Raw genomic sequence first — 19,182 nt, 5'->3', positions numbered from 1 at the left:
GCCGACCAGCTGGCCGGGGTTTTCACCAACATCTTCAACCAGTCCCTGTCCCAGGCCACCATCCCACCCTGCCTGAAAACCTCAACTATCATCCCAGTCCCGAAGAAAAGCACGGTGAGCTGCCTAAACGACTACCGCCCGGTGGCACTCACACCAATCATCATGAAGTGCTTCGAGAAACTAGTCCGGGCACACATACTCACACGCCTCCCGCCCAACCTGGATCCATACCAGTTCGCCTACAGAGCCCACAGGTCCACAGAGGACGCCATCGCGACGACTCTCCACGCCACTCTATCCCACCTGGAGAGGGGAAACAGCTACGCGAGACTGCTCTTTGTGGACTTCAGCTCTGCCTTCAACACCATCCTTCCAGACAGGCTAGTGACCAAACTACTAGACCTGGGACTATCGCACTCTATATGTGCATGGATCAAGGACTTCCTGACCTTGTGAAGGTCTACAGGTCTACACAGTCATTTTAAGCGGTCGAACAGCCCTCTACGACCACGGGAAGTCATGTTAAAAGTGAAGATACTTCTGTTAAACTAAGCTAAGCTAAACATCGCTAATCGCTAACTCCCTCCTGGGCCTTAAAGTGACTAGTAATAACGTTGTGAAAAAAACCGTCAGATCAGATAGATATAAGGGTTATTTTGATAAACCGGATACATTTTGTGAATATATATGGTTACTTTCTCGCCTCGGAGGTTTCAAAAACACTAGACTGACGCGTCACAGTCGCCAGCTGGTCGTGACGCGTGCGCGTGCCAGCTGGTCGTGACGCGTTAGGCCGCACCCCCGGCAGCTTTTGGCAGCGGCAGGTTTTGGCATGACAGAGCCACCCCTCCTAAATTTCGTTGTTTGGTACCTGTACTATAGCAATGACAATAAAGACCATTCATTCATTCATTCATTCATTCATTCATTCATTCATTCATTCATTCATTCATTCAAGACCATGTTTTTATACCGCTTTTTGAACTGGGTCATGCTTGGACACCGCTTTAGCTCCACACTCAATCCGTTCCACAGCTTCACTCCACATATAGAAATACAAAAACGTTTTAACGTTGTACGTACACAAATATGTTTTAAATTTAACTCCCCCCTCAAATTATAACTCCCATCTCTATCATTTTTTTTTTTTGAATATTCCCAGGGAGTAGGTTGGTATTTGCTTTATACATTATTTGTGCTGTTAGAAGGTGGACCAGATCCGTGAATTTTAATGTTTTTGATTTTAAGAATAATGAATTTGTGTGATCTCTATAACCAGAATTATGAATTAACTTTATGGCTCTTTTTTGCAATACTAATAGTGATTGTAGTCTATAAGTATTGCCCCAAACCTCCGCACAATAATTTAAATATGGTAAAAGCAGTGAACAGTAGAGAGTGTGGAGTGATTTATGGTCCAGAACGTGTCTTGCCTTACTCAGTACTGAAATGCTTCTTGACAGTTTATTTCGGACATTTTTTATATGAGATGACCAGCTTATTCTATCATCAATTATCACACCAAGAAACTTATTTTCATGAACTCTTTCAATGTCTACACCATCTACCTGTATCTGTACTTGAGTATTCATTCTATAATTACCAAATAACATGTAGTTAGTTTTGCTTAGGTTTAATGATAATTTGTTTATGTCAAACCATCTTTTTAATTTGCACATTTCTGAAGTAATCATCTCCAGTAGCTCCTTTAAATTTCCCCCAGAACAAAAAATATTTGTATCATCTGCGAATAGTACTAATTTTAATGTTTTTGATACCTTGCAAATATCATTTATATAAAGAATAAACCGTTTCGGACCCAATACTGACCCTTGGGGGATGCCACAAGCAATGTCCAAGCATGACGATGAATACTCTCCCAACTTCTTAGTACGGAAACATTAGGTAAAATTGTGTCACAGCTTAAACCGTCTACGTGCCCTCTTGACCCTATTCCTACCACCTTTTTTAAGGACATTTTTGAATCTGTGTCTGATGACATACTAGGCATTGTAAATCACTCCCTACTTAAAGGGATATTTCCAGCGGCGCTAAAAACTGCCCTGGTTAGACCCACCCTGAAGAAAAGTAACCTAGATCCTTCTGATCCCAAAAACTGTAGACCAATATCCAATCTCACTTTTCTAAGCAACATTTTAGAAAAGGCAGCGTATAAACAACTTCATGAATTCTTAGTCCTAAATAATAGGTATGACCCACTTCAGTCAGGTTTCCGATCATACCACAGCACAGAAACCGCTTTGCTTAAGGTAACTAATGACCTTAGGATAAATGCAGACTCGAAAAAACTCTCGATTCTTGTACTCTTAGACTTAAGTGCGGTAGACCACTCCATACTTATTGAGAGACTTGAAAACTGGGTTGGCCTCTCAGGTCCGGTCTTAAACTGGTTCAGGACTTACCTGGCTGACCGAGATTACTTTGTAGCCCTTGGTGACCATAAGTCAAAAAATTATAGCACAACCTGTGGAGTTCCCCAGGGGTCCATTTTAGGACCGTTGCTTTTTAGCCTATACATGCTACCCCTCAGTTCTGTTATCAAGAAGCATAGCGTTAACTACCACAGCTATGCTGACGACACTCAGCTTTATATCTCAGTAACTCCCAACGACTACAAGATGATCGACCACCTGATAGACTGTATTGCCGATATTAATATTTGGATGACACAAAACTTTCTCCAACTCAATCAAGAAAAAACAGAGGTATTGATCATTGGCGAGAAAACTGGGAGAGAGAAATTATCTGCACACTTGAAAACACTAGCTCTTAACACTAAGTGTCAGGCCAGGAATCTTGGTGTCATAATTGACCCAGATCTAAATTTTGAAACTCATATTAATAACACTATTAAAACATCCTTCTACCATCTAAGAAACATCACTAAGGTACAATCATTTCTCTCCCAGGCAGACACTGAAAAATTAATGCATGCGTTTGTTACTAGTAGGCTAGATTACTGTAATGCTCTCCTGACAGGTCTCCCCAAAAAAATGATAAATAGACTACAAATGGTTCAAAATGCTGCTGCTCGTGTCCTTACTAGGACCAAACGGAGAGCGCACATCACACCTGTCTTGAGATCACTACACTGGCTCCCTGTCAGTCATAGAATAGACTTTAAGATCCTTTTACTAGTTTATAAATCACTTCACTGTGATGCACCCAATTACATGGTGGACATGCTCATAAGATACACACCAGCTAGACCCCTACGGTCTAGTGGCACGGAACTTTTAATAGTGCCAGAGGCTAGGACAAAGAGATTTGGAGGATCAGCTTTTAGCATATATGCTCCTAGATTGTGGAACACCCTACCTGAGGGCCTGAGGTTGTCTAAAACTCAGGACATTTTTAAGCGTGACCTCAAAACCTACTTATTCAATGTCGCCTTTTGATACTAAGGGAGACATTGGACATTATAGAACTAGGATCACTAGGCCATTACACCATACTCGTGTTTTTGAGATTTGTGTTGACAGGAAAATGGACCCGGGTGCTGATGAGGCACTGTCAGCTCCAAATAGCACCTAGAGCAGTACTGGAACCGGTACAAGGGTGTACCAGGACCACCATCAGGTTGTATTGCTGTCATCTTTATTGTCTCTATTGTGTTGTTGCATCATAACTGTGCTTAAGTTTCTCTTTTGGCAGGACCTGTGACCATACTGGATGCAGAACGATGCAAATACAACACAAAATTTATGGACAGTGTGTACGCCGATAATATGCAAGGAATTTTTCCTGGATACATGGTGTACAGGTTTTTGCCCTTGCTTGCTTGCTTTGTGCCGGTGGTCCTGGCCTCCCCTGGGGGACCGCTGGGTACTGGTAAGCAAACTGGCTAGTAGTCGCTCTATTGGTAGAGGGCTGCAAGGGAATTTTTCCTGGCTACATAGTATACAGGTTTTTTACTTTTGCCTGCTCGCGGCTCTGTCAGTATTGATTGATTGATTGACTGATTGACTGAACATTTTCATTGTGTGAAGCGCATTGAGTTGCATCTTGTAAGAAATGCGCTATACAAATAAAATTTGAATTTGAACTTCACAAATTGTTTCCTGTCTCTTAAATAACTTCTCACCCAGTGCAATGCTACCCCCCTGATCCCATACCGTTCCAGTTTATTGATTAATATGTTATGATTGATTGTGTCGAAAGCTTTTTTAAGATCAATGAATACTCCAACTGCATACTGTTTGTGGTCTATAGCGTTTGTAATTCCCTCGATTGATTCAATTAATGCCAGTGATGTTGAACTGTTTGATCTGAATCCGTATTGACTGTCAGAAAGTAATTTATGTTTATCTATGAATTTGTCTAATCTGTTATTGAATAGTTTTTCTAGAATTTTGGAGAATTGTGGAAGTAAAGAAATAGGCCTGTAATTTGTGAAGTGGTGTCTATCCCCAGTTTTATACAGCGGTACAACTTTAGCTATTTTCATTTTGTTAGGAAATGTACTGGTTTGGAACGATAAGTTACAGATGTATGTTAGTGGTTCTGAAATCCCCTCAATTACCTTTTTCACAATTTTCATATCAATTTCATTGCAATCACTAGATGTTTTGTATTTACATTTATTAATAATATCTATTATTTCCTTTTCTTCTACTGGTGTAAGGAACATTGAGCTAGGATTCCTATCTATAAGGTGGTCATCCCAATCCTCAGATGACAATGGATCAGGAATTTTTTCTGCCAGGTTTGGTCCAACTTACAAAAAAAATATTAAAGCTATTAACCACATCATGCATATTATCCTTTATAATGTTGTTATCAATAAAATATTGAGGGTAACTCTGTTGTCTAGAACCATTTTTAATAATACTATTTAATATGTCCCATATTCCCTTAATATTGTTTTTGTTAATATTCAATATTTTACTATAATATTCCTTCCTACATACCCTTATAATATTTGTTAACTTATTTTTATATTTATTATATTTATTTTCTGTCTCTTTAGTTCTTTGTTTTATGAATTCTCTATAGAGTGTATTTTTCTTTTTACAGGCATTTTGTAGTCCCTTTATGATCCATGGTCGGTCTGTGTATTTTTGTTTTCTGCTATATTGTTTTATTGGACAGTTTTTGAAGTGAATATTCTTAAAAATGTTTCATATGCATTGTCAATATCATGTTCTTTAGATACAATTTCCCAATGTTGTGCTAGTAAGTCATTCTTTAATGCATTCATGGTTTCCTCTGTTCCAAAGTTCATGGGAATATCAAAATCATCGTTATAATATATTTTTTAAATGTGATGAACAAGGGGTTTAAAATGATTGACAATCATTACTGAAATACTAAAGTAAGTAGCCTTGAGAACCAATGATTCTCGAGCCTAATGGCCCATAGGGCAGGAAATCTCCTGTTTCTGATTTCCGTGGTGGACATGACGCTGGGTCTTACCCCCTTCTGGACATGACACTGGGTCTTACCCCCAATCCAACCCCTAATGCTGAGTGCCAAGCAGGGAGGCATTGGGCACCATGTGTATTGTATTTGGTATGACTCGGCCGGGGATCGAACTCATGACCTACCAATCTCAGGGCGGACACTCTCACCGCAAGGCCACTGAGCTGGTATAACTGAAGTAGTAATCAATCATAACTGAAATAGTTGAGTAGTGTAACAATCTTAACCATAACCATAACCCTTACCTAACCCTAACCGTAACCCTTACCATAACCATTACTTCAATGGGGTGACGTCAGATTCCCAAGCAACCCACTTAGCATTTATCCATCTTTTGATGTACCATTTGGAAGTTTTAGTTTACAGCTTTATTGATAACCGACTCAATATTGTAACGTTCACTGAAATTATGTTTAGTTGCTATTGGTGCCACCTTTGAATTGTTTGCTTCTCTTTGAGCTCTTCACATGCAATAATAATGGCAATTATCTTTTACAATTCCATGTCAGCCATCTTTTGATGTACTAGCCATTCTAAGAACCATATTGTTCTTCGGGTTGGCCCTGTAAGGGGAACCGTTGATGGTTCTTCGTACAGTAGAATCCTCTGTTAAGGGAAATGTAAATGTAAAATGTAGTAACCTCTATGAATCTAGAATCCTTTATCTCCTAAGGGTTCTATCTAGAATCCTTGATCGTCTTAGGGTTCTATCTAGAATCATTTATCTCCTCCGAAGAAGCCTTGAAGAACCATTTCTCCCAAGAAGGGTTAATAGATTATTTTTGTGTGTGTGTAGGCCAACTGTCTGCTGTTGATGGGACAGGCTTGCTGACAACAGGCTTTTTAAAAAAAAGAAATAATGCAACATGATACTAGCGTCCCTCCTCCTCAGCCTATGCCCGCTGTTGCCAGAGTAAAACAGTTAGAATTAGCATAGCATTCCATGTCTCACAATGCCTTTTGTTTCCATTGCCTGCCTTACTCAATCCAAGACAACTGTCAGTTTCTTTCAGTTTCAGTCAAGCTGATGGCATGTTCCTAAAGGCCACTGAGCTGTCTCCAATCCATTATTATCTGTCCATTAACATGAGATTGTATGGCCTGTCTCCTCTGACTATGTAAGTTATGCCATATCTCTCTCTCAGTGAATAAGCATATCATACCCCCTCAGATATGTCTCAGCTTGTTTGGTGTGGTTGTGTGCAAGCCTATGTTTTTGTAGCTAAAAGTGGCCCACATGTAAACCACATTCCACACAGTTAGTTACAGCAGAATAGCTGGAAGCAGCTCTTTAAACCAATGCACTGTATGAGGAGATGTGCACCATTTCAGCTACAGTATCTGCTCACACAGACCCCCTCCTCCTTTCAGTGAGAGGACTAGACCAAGGGAGGGGGAGGTAAGGAAGAGAGTGCAGGAGGGGGAGGGTAAACACACCCACTCACACACACACACACACACACACACACACACACACACACACACACACACACACACACACACACACACGCACACACACATGCACACACACTCACGCACCCAGACAGAGCCATGTCTGACATCCTGCACACTGAAGGAACCAGGGACTGGGGAAAAGGCTGTGTGACGGAGCAGGAGAGATGAAGCGAGAGAGAGAGGGGGAGGAAAAGAGAATGGGGGCGAGGAGGTAGAGTGAGAGAGGGAGAAAATAATATGCACAAGAACTGCATCAGTTCTACTGCAAAAGGAACAAAAACATTGTATTTGTGAATGGGAGCTGGTGAGCCCACTGCCACAAGGGGAGTGTGCTCGTTGCTCTGAAAAACCAGGCAGATTTCAGCCGTTGGTGAGACCTGTACACCAATCCTCTCTACTGCCACGGGGCTGGGAGGGATCCTGCCTGGATTTCCATTGGACTCTTCCAGGGAGTGATTTAAGAAGAGTCCAGCTTGGGATTTCTGATTAGGATTTTCAGCTTTACTGTGTGTATATATGCTGGTGGAGAGGATTTGAACACGCTGTTATTGGAGATAGAACACAGCAGTGTGCGACGTGGAGACTGGGTGGTTTCGTGTTGGCCGTGGTGCTTCCACCCCCGCTGCCTGCTGCTGCTGCAGGGTCTGTTTGGGGCTATGTTCCTGACGGAGGTTCAGGGCATCAGCATCCAGATGCTGGGCAGCACAGGCTGTAGGGGAGGTTAAGAGTGCAACACAGCAGCATGGGAGCCAAACAGATGAAATGGTAAGAGTTGGATTTCACATAATGGTGTTCAATAAGTACAGTATCATCCCTCATGTTGTCATATTTTTGTGCCATCAAATTATTATGCAATCTGTGCTGTGACATGAGTGGTTTTGACACCTTGATACAGTACAGGCAGTGTATGCTTTTGATGAAGATGTCATTTCTTTGTGTCTGAGTTAGTGTTCCATGTTTACACAATCCAGGTTTTCCGTTTGCTTGCTAGAAAACAATAATAGGAGATTGTAAAGATGGAGTAGTTCACATGATTTTAGGGCTGCGATGTCTGCTTTTGTCTGTTAAACGTATGCGTGGGTGTGTCCCCCCCCCCCCTGGATGTGTGTCTATGTAGATGTTTGTCTGTGAATGGGTCTGCGTAAACAGGATGTGTGCGTGACATTGCTTAGCAACATCTAATGATCATATTTGCCATTGCAGTGTTTTCCATTTTCAGATCAGTTCAGGTCTCAGATTTGCTTCGATCACCCTGATTAACACCACATGTTCATTTAATGTTATTATGTAGTATTTCTACCAAGGATCAGGATCATTTGCCTTTGATGTTAGCCACTGTAGTTCAGCTTTTATTTACAACCTCCCAACATTTTGACAGTAAATACCAAAACTGTATTATGAATTATAAGCCTTATTCCGAGCTGGGAGTGAAAGGACACGATGATGCAGATCTTGGAGAACAATCTGTATCTAAAATAGATTAGATGTAATCATTTCAAAATGGTGTGCAAAACAATGTATATTTTAATGTTTTTCTATAAATAGATAGAACATGCAAATAAAATCTATTGAAATGAAGCTCATCTCTTGCTAATCTCAGTGGTTAATCTTGGGCTCATCTCCACTGGAGTTCATCCTACAGTATGTTGTTATTTCAGTTGACACAACACATCAGCAGGGTGCATCTTCAAGCAAAATTCATTGACATTTAAAACAAACTGCACTTAAGGCAAATGGCAAAGGAACGTACAGTAGTTCCAATGTACAGTATCTTTGCTTAAAATCAGTTGCCTTGTTCATTTTGGGCAGTACCAAGGGATAATCGTCACAGAATCAGATAAAAAGGTCACAGTATCTTCTGTTTATGTGACCTATTGTAGTGCTATCACTGTTTCTCAGCAGATACGTCACAATTCCTGAATATGATGAATATTGTAATAAACCATATTACCAAATGCTCAGAAAAATGCTCATCCTCTTATTTTCCATACCTGTACCTAACCTGTTTAATTTAAGCATGGTTACTCTATACCAACTGTTTCTACTTGGGGGGGGGGGGGGGCACAGTAAGAAAGACCATTGTCATTATTTTGCCTACTATAAATCATCACCCTGGTACACAGTATAAGTAGTTTGATGGTTGAAGTCAAAACAATGCACAGGGCCTTTTCTCTATAGCAACCACAAGGCAAGATAATTACTGACACAAATAGACAGATTATGCCAGGGGCAGGTATACCGTTGGAGACCTCATTGTATTCAGTCATGTAATGCAATAAACAAGACAGATGTCATCCAAACACTAAACCTTACCCCATGCATCAAACAATGCTATGGCTATACTCATGAAATTCATCTTCATCCATCTAGCAGTTATCTTAAGACAGCTTTTTGAGCAACTTCTGTTTCAGTTTGATTGCCTGAGGGACTTGGCTTGAATAGTAGGGTGCATGTTATCCTTTCTCAGGCATATGACATAGCTCTACTGAAGCATGGTTTATTTATTTTCCCACTGATACAAAGGGATAAAGGAATTCCCCCTCTGAGACCCATATCGAATGCTAGGGGTCACAGGTTACATGTGCTGTGTATCCCATTACTAAAAACACATTCGGGTGAACGTGCCATAAGAATGGGTGCTGAGAATGATCATAACACACAGACGCAGTATTATGCTGGAAGGGAACCAGCTATTCAAAGAATATGAAAACAATGTTTTGAGCTAATGTCCCCAGTCAAAAGAAAACACTATTGTCTTGATGGCAAAACAACAACAGTATGTTGCATGTTCTGTCACTCACTGGATACAGTATCTTCTGACTGCATGAAAGATTTTTCTTTTTTTATTCTGCTTTAATTTTCATTGTCATCACTCACAAGTTCAATTATTTCTTTCACAAAGCAGAGGTAAATGTACCTCTGAATCGCTTGTTAAGTCAGTACAGTACAGATTCTCTGTGTTGATCTGCATTCAAAGTTGGTATTCAGTCAAAATATGATTCAGTCCTGATGACATTTATGTACATTTTGTGTCATTCTGAGAAGAATAATGACTTCCTCTTGTTTATTTAATTTTGGCAGTAGAGCAGCAAACTCAGTTGTTTCTGTTTGTGCCTACCATCTGTTCCAGCCTCAGCTCAGCCAGCCCTGCACACACCCCCAAAGAAGAGTACATCATAGCTCAGTCCACAGATGCTACTAAAGAAGGGTTTATCACTGCTCCGTCTGAGGAACAAGGGGAGCCTGGGGATGACAAATCAGAGTTGACAGAGAAGAAATCTGATACAGGTTTGATGTTTTTTTTTCAATTGTATGTTTATTTCTAATATCTGGCCACAAACACATGCACACTCACATGCCCACCTGCTCGCACACGCACACGCACGCACACACGCACACACACACACACGCACACATTCATACGCACACGCCCACCTGCTCACGCACATGCACACACACACACACACACACACGCACACACACACACACACACATTCATACGCACACGCCCACCTGCTCACGCACATGCACACACACACACACACACACACACACACACACACACACACACACACACACTTACTCTGCTATGCTTCTCAGATGAGGGCTTTCTCTGTGGTCTATGCCCTGCCCCAGGGCATGATGGGCCAGAAGAGGAGAAGTCATGGGAGGATCAGTTGGAGGCACACCAGGAGCAGCTGGAGAAGGAGATGCAAGAAGCAAGGAGGATGGTGTTCCGTCTACAGGTGGCCATCCAGGCTCGACACACACTCACTGATCTACACATGGACATACATACAGTACATACACATGTCATAGGGACTGTTTAGTGTGTTGTATCCCTTAAAGGGTACAGCTAAACTAAGTATACAATGAGATCTCATCATTATCTGATATTAAGGAGCTGAGATCTCTATCACAACCAAAGCCGGGTTTAAACCATAGCTCATGAAAGGAACATGTCATTATTTATCAGTTCACTAGACTACTGTAGATGGCTATTATGATGATAATCCTCAGTGGAGAGACACAGTACTGGTCAGTTCCAGCTAGAGCTAGGTGATTAGCTTAACTATCCCCTCCCATACCCCAACCTGCACAACTGTGGATGATCACATGATACCATCCTACACATGCCCAAGCCAAGCAAGCATAATACTCTATGTCCATAATTTAGTTCAGGCTGGTGTAGGTGAGATGTGTGTATTTGTATGTGTGTATGTGTGTATGTGTGTGTGTGTGTGTGTGTTTACGGGTGTGCATGTACAATATGTGGTACTGTATCAGTGTTGTGCTCTGCAGAGCTCTCTGTACATGTAAATGTGTGTGTGTGTGTGTGTGTGTGTGTGTGTGTGTGTGTGTGTGTGTGTTTCCAGGCTCTACTGCTCCACGGCTCTCTCCCCGAGGATGACCAAGATGGTTCTGTGAGCTTCGGGGACAGCAGGTCTAACACTGAACAGCAGCTGGTACTGTCCACCCCCTCTCACTCCATTCACTTCAGATAATAGGCCTTGTTTGCGAATCACTGTGATGTAGCAGTGTTGTTCAGTCCTTGTCATGCCATGATGTTTTTGCTGTCACTCCAGAAAAAGGGCAGATACACCAATGCATAAATTAATCTATTTTATTTGCTTCGCTCACCAGTCATGTATGCGCCACTGTCTCTTTATAAGATCTGTGACATACATCTGACATACAACTCTCTATTCTCCCATTATGCCGCTTGTTCTCTCATCCCCTTCCCCTTCTTGAAGGTTCTAATCCGCAGTCGTCTGGACCAAAGCACAGAGGAGGCCCTTGATCTAAAGGTAGAGTACTACTACAGTCACCATCATTGGATTTTAAAGTGGATGAGCTGCTGCATGAGCACTAAGTGAAATGTCGGTCTGGCTTTCAGAGGGAACTTCTGAGGCACAAGCAGGAGGCACGCCACCTACAGGCCATTAAGGTAAGACCTGCCACTAAAACCCTCTTACTGTATTGTAGCAGGTTTGTGCCTTTTGTTGTGGATGGATGAGTGGAGTTTAGCTATTTAGCTATTTGTTTTTACGGATTTGTTGCCATGCAATCAACTTGTCAGTCAATGGTAGGAATTTTGTATTTTTGGGGGCGCTTAGGTGGCGTAGCGGGTTAAGCGTTGATCATGTGGCCGCAGGGATCCCGGTTCGATTCTGGCTGCGGACATATCCTGCATGTCATCCCTTCTCTCTCTCACCCATCCTTCCTGTCAAAACCTCTACTTTCTCTATCAATAAAAAGAAAATAAATATGAGTGGGACTGCCCCACTCAACAAAAAAAAAAAAATTGTATTTTTGCTCTAGACACAGGGTCAGCCATAGTCGGCGCCCCTGGAGCAATTAGGGGTTAAGTGCCTTGCTCAAGGTCACATGCAGGCTCCCTCAAGAAGCGGGGATCGAACCAGCAACCTTCCGATTGCTAGCCCTTGTTGAGGGCTTTCAGCAGGAGTGGTCATACTACCAATGACTTGGCTTGAGTCTACTACAGGGCCCATGGAAATGTTTGCGTTAGTCGTAGTTTCTGTAATGGTTGTCTTTTTACAGGGTGGAGTTGTTGGCCCTATGCCCAACCCCCAACCTGAAGGGCCAGGTGTTGCTTTTTCATCTGGCCTCTCCCCTGAAACCTGCCTGGCTTGGTTGAACCTGCTGGGGGAGGTGACCCCCCCCCCACCGGTATAGCCTTCAGCCGCCCCCATGAGCCCTTACAGAAGAGTTACTCTGCAGCATTGCTGTGTAGTAGGAGAACCCTTTGAAGAAGAATCCATGTAGAACTCTTGGAACCAAAAAGGGTTCTTCAAAGTGATCTCTTGAAGTGACGAGCCGAATAATAACACATTTTTTTTCTCCAAGAGTGCAAGATTGTGGGTGTGCAGGGTCTCTCCAGAGGTTTCCTTTTGATGTGCCTTCCTGTCCTCATTAGGACGCTCTGCAGCAGCGCATGGCTGTGCAGGAGGCTGCTGTGCTGCAGCTGAAGCAGGAGTCACTGAGGTGCAGCATGAGTAGAGAGCAACTAGAGGGAGAGAACGTGAGTCAAAGGATAGAAGTATCTCCATCAATGGAATACATTATTTATTTGTGTACTAGCCACAGAACTGGTCAATTCCATTTCAATTTATAATTGAAATACAGGAAGACCTTGAGGTAAGCTTGTCATTTTCAGTTGAGTAATCATTCAATGTAGATGTAAATATCTGTTTACTTCCTGAGTTGACTGAATTGAATTTAAACTGGCCCCAACCCTATAATGTGTACATGCAGGCAGAGCTCAAACGGAAGTTGAGTGATCAGAACAGACTACTCAGTGAATATGAGGTAAGAAATAGACCCATTTACACCAAATTGTATTTTTAATATGAGTATTGCACTAAACAGATGTACACCAAACAGTATTTTTAATATGAGGATAATTGCATCGAGTTGAGTTTAATGATGTCAATGAAAACAGCAGCAACTTGGAAAGAAGGAAAGACAGCAACAGATATGGGATGAAAGTCTGCAAAACACAAATGAAGGAAACCGTGGAAGGGTAAGATCTACAACTAGCAAACTACTACCATACTGCTACCACTACTCTTAAATGCTCTTGTTTTGAATTCGAAACATAATCACCTGTCTGTTACATCACAGTCTTTTAGAAGTGAAAATAGTGGGTACAGTCACTCAACCCCTGCTCCAACCTTCCCACACACTGCAGTGAGTCCATATTCATTTTATAAGTGTATTGTGTGTGCGTGAGTGTGTGTGTGTGTGTGTGTGTCTGCAGGAATGTAAAATGTAGCATTGTAGAGCAGTGATTTATATCACCTTATGTTACTGTGTGTATGTACATGAATAGGGGGAGGAGTTGACACTAGTGAGGGAGGCCCTGCGTAGTTTGAGGGACAGCTTCTCAGGCCACGACCCTCAGCACCACACCCTGGACACCCTGGAGCAGGGCGTAGCCAGTCTCATGGACCGCCTGCACACCATTGAAATGCGCCGCAGACAGGACAGAGGGGTACACACACACACACACACACACACACACACACATACACAATCTTACAATCTTGTAAGTGCTTTGTAATAGCCTACATCTGATACTATGTCTGCATCATGTGCCCAGGAAAGAATTGTGTCTGTCATTTAAATTAACTTCTATGTGTCTGTCCATTTCAAGGGTCAGTACAAATCACCAGGACGCAGAGCTAATCCTACAGATCGGGACTCATGGCCACCTAGCTCAAGTAAGAAACACTGCTGGCTTTGTAAGAAAAGTAGAAGCAATGTATTGCCTCAATATAACCATAGAAAAAGTGACGGTTTACTCTATTGTCTCTGTGGTCATAGAGCCTCAAATCACATAAAACCATTTACATACAGTATGTCTTCATGTGATTTGAGGCTATGACATAATAAATGTAATTCCACGAGTACAATAGATATATCATTGTCCATCAATTGCCTTTTGCATTATGAAATGCATTTGCTCCATTATTTGTTTTGTCAACAGCTTGTGACTGTTTTATTTATTTATTTGTGTTCAGAAATTGCTCACTCTCTCAGTAGCCCGGGACTGGACTCCTCCTCAGTGTCTACCAAAGCACTGTACTTCACTGATCGCTCTCTCACACCCTTCCTGGTCAACATCCCCAAAAGGTCGAACTCAGAGTCCCTCTATGTGATCCAAGCAACAACTGTCTAACTGCATGTGTGCCTTTGTGTAACTGAATTGTGCAGTGCTGCAGGTAGCATGTGATATGTGGTTGTGTGGATGTGTGTTGCTCCTTGGTCTAAAGGCAGACATTTGGTTCTCCCACGCATGACTTGGGTTAGAATATCATCCCGCCCACAGATGCGTATGTGTGCCCATACATGGTAGAGTGGCAAAATCGGTGTGTTGTTGTGAGGGTATGTGCATGTGTGTGTATTTACTTAGACCAGTGTACCTTGCCCTCTGACAAACTGTGCTGCTGTGCTGTTAGGCTGGGCGAGGTGACGCTGCGGGACTTCAAGGCAGCCGTGGACAGACAAGGCAGCTTCAGATACCACTTCAAAGCCCTGGACCCGGAGTTTGGAACAGTGAAGGAAGAGGTAGGCAATGGGAGCAGTGAATAACTGTAGCCTACAGCTACTTGGGTTTTATACACCCTGGGTTGAATCCTGCTTCGGTCACACTCCTATTTGGTTGGGCTCCTCAGGTGTTCCAGGATGGGGCTCTGGTGCCAGGCTGGGAGGGGAAGATTGTAGCCTGGGTGGAGGAGGACCATGGTGAGAGAAGGTAGAGCTACTGGACGCCATGGCCACAGGCGACCACTAGCCCACAGAACTGCTTGAATTAGTTTTCTGATACAATGAAACCAAGGGAATAGTCCCAAAAGTGCAAACCACACCCATTCCAGGCAGGCTGAAGCAAACACTGAAAGTAATTCAAATCCTTTCAGGTCTGCAAGTCTGAATAATGACCACTGAACTCTGATGCCATAAAGCCTCTTTCAGTATTCAGAAAACCAACAGAAGTAGTTAGATGTTCATAAGAATAGGGACCAATCTATTTATTATTGTTTCCAGATTAAACCACACTTTCACAAATGGGTCTTTCCTGTGGACATTTGATGTAACAGTTTTACATACAAGTTACAGATTGCCAAATGTTAATAAAGTTGTTCTCAGACAATTCTGATGTTTTAATAAATATGTATTACTGCATGAACATTGATTATTTGTGAGTTATTTCCCATGCATGTCAATGGATTATTATTGTCAATGGATTAATATTGGATCAAATATATTTTGACGTAAAGCTACAATGGTCATGTAGTAACATAATTTAACTTGAGTCATACATGTTATTGAGAATGTCTTTATTGAAGAACTGATTGCATAAAAAAGTAAAAAAGTAAATACAAATAAACAGCAGACACACAATTTGTGTTAATCCATAAAAGTTATGTCAATATGAAAATCATATGCCCAGGTATGCCCATATTCAATTCATGGAGTTGTGTACTTCAGTGGAGCCATGGATGCATAGCAGGAGTTCAGCTTCTGGTTTTCAATTTATATTGAGTAATTGCATTTGCTGATCTGTTTTAGTGATTCCATGAATTAATTTATAGGTCTCTAGGACAAGTACTGCATAAAATATAGACATTCATTGTTTGTTTCTTCTTGTTGAACCTGGCAGAAGCTGTCTTCTCATTCACAGTCTCTGGGAGATGTAGGTGTAGATGATACAGATCTGCCACTTCCAATATGACCTCATCCTATAGAAAAACATGTACAGTACTGTCAGACCCACAAGATATGCACATATTAACCAATTATATACAATGGGAAGAACAGTTAGACAGATTCGGTTTTACATTTACATTTTTGGCATTTAGCACATAGCTTTATCCAAAGCGACTGACAACAAATACATTTGTTTAAGTAAGTGAATCATCTATCCATCAGTCATCGCAAGAAAAGTAATTTCTACTCAGGCCAGGGGCCATTGGCAGTCATAATGCTAGAAGATTATTATTATTTATTTTTTTAAATGTTCATACAGTAGAGAAACAAACAGGTTTATGGTTTATCTGTACCAGACCTGGGTTCAGATATTATTTGAAATCATGTCTTTCAAATGAGCAATGCTTGATTCAGTTTGTCTGGCACAATTGAAGCAATGGGATAGTTATAAAAGTGTAAACCATGCCCATCTGGTACGCAGGCTCAAGCAAACACAACAGTCTGAGTCACAATACATTTCACCTCTGATTGGAAACAGAGTGAGCCCTACCTGGGAGATGCTGAGCTGGCATTCAGAGGAGGAGTAAACCCCTGGTAGCTGCACAGTCAGCTGCATGCTCCGACAGAGGCCACCGGGATGAGAGTTCACTGTGAGCTGGTACTGTGGCTTCTGGGGCTGGGACGTTACTGTAGTGGAGATCACCTGTTGCAAAACAGCATTGGGACACCCAAGGGACGACATAGCTAGTACTCCTGTTGTTGAGGAGGGAAATTGTTTAGTATTTGAACTGAGATAAAGTAAGTTATTGAAAGATAAATAGTAAAAACTAGCTTAGCTAGCAAAAATAGTTACAACAGCTTAATCACAGATATTTCAGATGCCATGTCACTGTCTGGCACATCGCGACAGTGGCGCACTGCAAGTGTTGCTGTCTCGGTAGCTAATTGGTCGCTAGTTCACTATTGAACTACTGACTACTGACTCGGTAAATGATTAGATTGCTAATTCCCTTGCTAACATCTTTAGAAGACAGTAACTAACACAGAAATAACTCACACAAATCGCTCAAGGAAGTTCTTGCGTGCGATTCTTCAGCTATTAGCTATTAGCTGTAAACAATATCCGCATGTTAAGTCTGACGTCAAAAGTGACGTTTAGCCATTTCCGAGTCCAAATCAGAAATACCCCGCACCAGAGTACCTGTGAACTACAGCGGTAGAATGACAGTTTAATCGTTTTTTAGACTCGGATCTATTCATACAACAAGGGACACAGCACTTTCCCGTTCTCTCCATATTGTCAGGGTATTTGAGCCTCGGAAAAGCGCTATATAAATATAATTAATTATTATTATTATTTCGCCATTTCGAAGACAGCGCCTCAGCCAACGTTGGCCCCGGAACACGTCACGACTTAACAAGCGGTGTGGCGACTTATTACTATGGAAACAAGATGAGTAAATACAAGACAGTGCCCCTGGTGGCGAGAACAGGACTGACGCGACCGAAGGACAGGTGCTCACCTCCTGGTGATTTGGCTCTCTATTGAGTGCAAGAACGCATTTTGTAACACACAGCCTATATCTCTAAGCAATATAATTAAGCAATAAGGCACTTGAGTCCATGCTTTGTCTTGAATAAAGTCACAGCTGAAGGATTGACTAATAACGCCCCTCAGCTGTGACTTTATTCATGATAAAGCATGGCCTCTTGTGTTTGATTGTTTAATTACCCACAAACATGCTTATATTTTGACAGTTTAACTAATTGAGGCATTTCTAAGTTATATTCTTCATTAATCAATGGCTATTTATCATTATTTACAAATATTTGTGTACCAATTGCAAGTTGCCCTTTTAAGAGCAGAAATAGAGAGACAAGTTATACTTGTGTGTTGAGCATAATTTATTTTCATTACATGACAAATATAAGGTATAAATATGTTCTCATTATGTGTTTGTTAAAATACAACTTATGACAAACATTTATAGTAAAAAAGATACTGTATTTGCAAGTATAATATACTGTAGATTCAAACAGGAGGAAGATTGTCAGGAGCTTATGTTGCTGTTTGTTCTTTTCCGCTATGAACTGACCATTAATCGTTCTCTTCTTCCATCTCAGTAACTCTGAAATAGAGAAACACATTTTCAATGCAAATGTCTACAAATGTATAATGCAATTTTAAGAAAAAAAAACTGCCCACAATACTGTATATTTTGACATTTGCCAACATGGTGTGGGTAACCATAGTACACATACAGTAGTAAAGTATAATGCTAAACATGATGATGTACAGTAATTATAATATAATGATAGTATAATGTGTCATAAACATTCATAAGGTATACTATAATTACTTCAATCATGTCGTAGATCCAGCCTAGAAATTCTGCCACCTTGGTATAGACACCAGGATGGTTTGGCACACACCCTGTGCCCCAGCTGACCACGCCCACCAGTCTCCACACATTGTCATCCTGGCAGACAAGTGGACCCCCACTGTCCCCCTGGGGAGATAACAGAAACACACACCCACACTATATTCAGCCCAACACGTCTGTTGTGGTGTACCTTGTTACCCTGCTGTTAGGGTTGAACAATGTTTTCATAATGTTATAATGTTATAAATGTTTTAAAGAGGACACTCTGTACATTTTTGTCCTATTCTGTGAATTCCGTAGGCTCCAACCCCGTGCTCTTTGCTGCAGCACAAACTCACAAGCTGCCCATTGTAACAAATTCTTATCTCGTGTCTCAGCTAGGGCTTCATTCCTGGGGGCCCCGTCATAAATCTGATTTTGCTAACACTGTACTTGTTCATGAAACAGTCTCCCCCTACCCATGTGTGTCTCTTTGTGTTTGACAATAAAATGCTGGCTCGGAGAGGGAAAGATTCAGTTTGAATTCGAGGTCTCTCTGAGACCTCTCTGAGACCTCCTTGCGCAAGAAAATGTTGAATCCGTGTCTCTTTGTGTTTGAAGTCTACTACGGTCTGTTTGAACTAGCGATGGGTTAGCATGACCTGTCTTACAACCAGGTTGAATCAGAATA

General features: G+C 41.6%; 1 protein-coding gene across 1 annotated transcript; it reads left to right on the top strand.

Moving 5' to 3' along the window:
* Positions 1-7,639: 7,639 nt before the first annotated feature.
* Positions 7,640-15,565, top strand: LOC308154080 (dixin-A-like; the record flags this gene model as incomplete). The annotated part of the gene is made up of 14 exons (XM_080527258.1): positions 7,640-7,662; positions 10,028-10,185; positions 10,498-10,643; positions 11,274-11,363; positions 11,652-11,705; positions 11,795-11,845; positions 12,836-12,940; positions 13,174-13,227; positions 13,361-13,441; positions 13,751-13,912; positions 14,075-14,141; positions 14,442-14,553; positions 14,880-14,988; positions 15,096-15,565. The coding sequence occupies 14 exons, from the start codon at positions 7,640-7,642 to the stop codon at positions 15,177-15,179; spliced, it is 1,296 nt and encodes a 431-aa protein (XP_080383384.1). The 3' UTR covers positions 15,180-15,565.
* Positions 15,566-19,182: the final 3,617 nt, after the last annotated feature.

Source organism: Nansenia antarctica, assembly GCF_963989245.1.
Source record: "Nansenia antarctica genome assembly, chromosome: 3".
In the NCBI taxonomy this organism is placed as follows: Eukaryota; Metazoa; Chordata; class Actinopteri; order Argentiniformes; family Microstomatidae; genus Nansenia; species Nansenia antarctica.
This window is presented reverse-complemented; position numbering and strand designations above follow the sequence as displayed.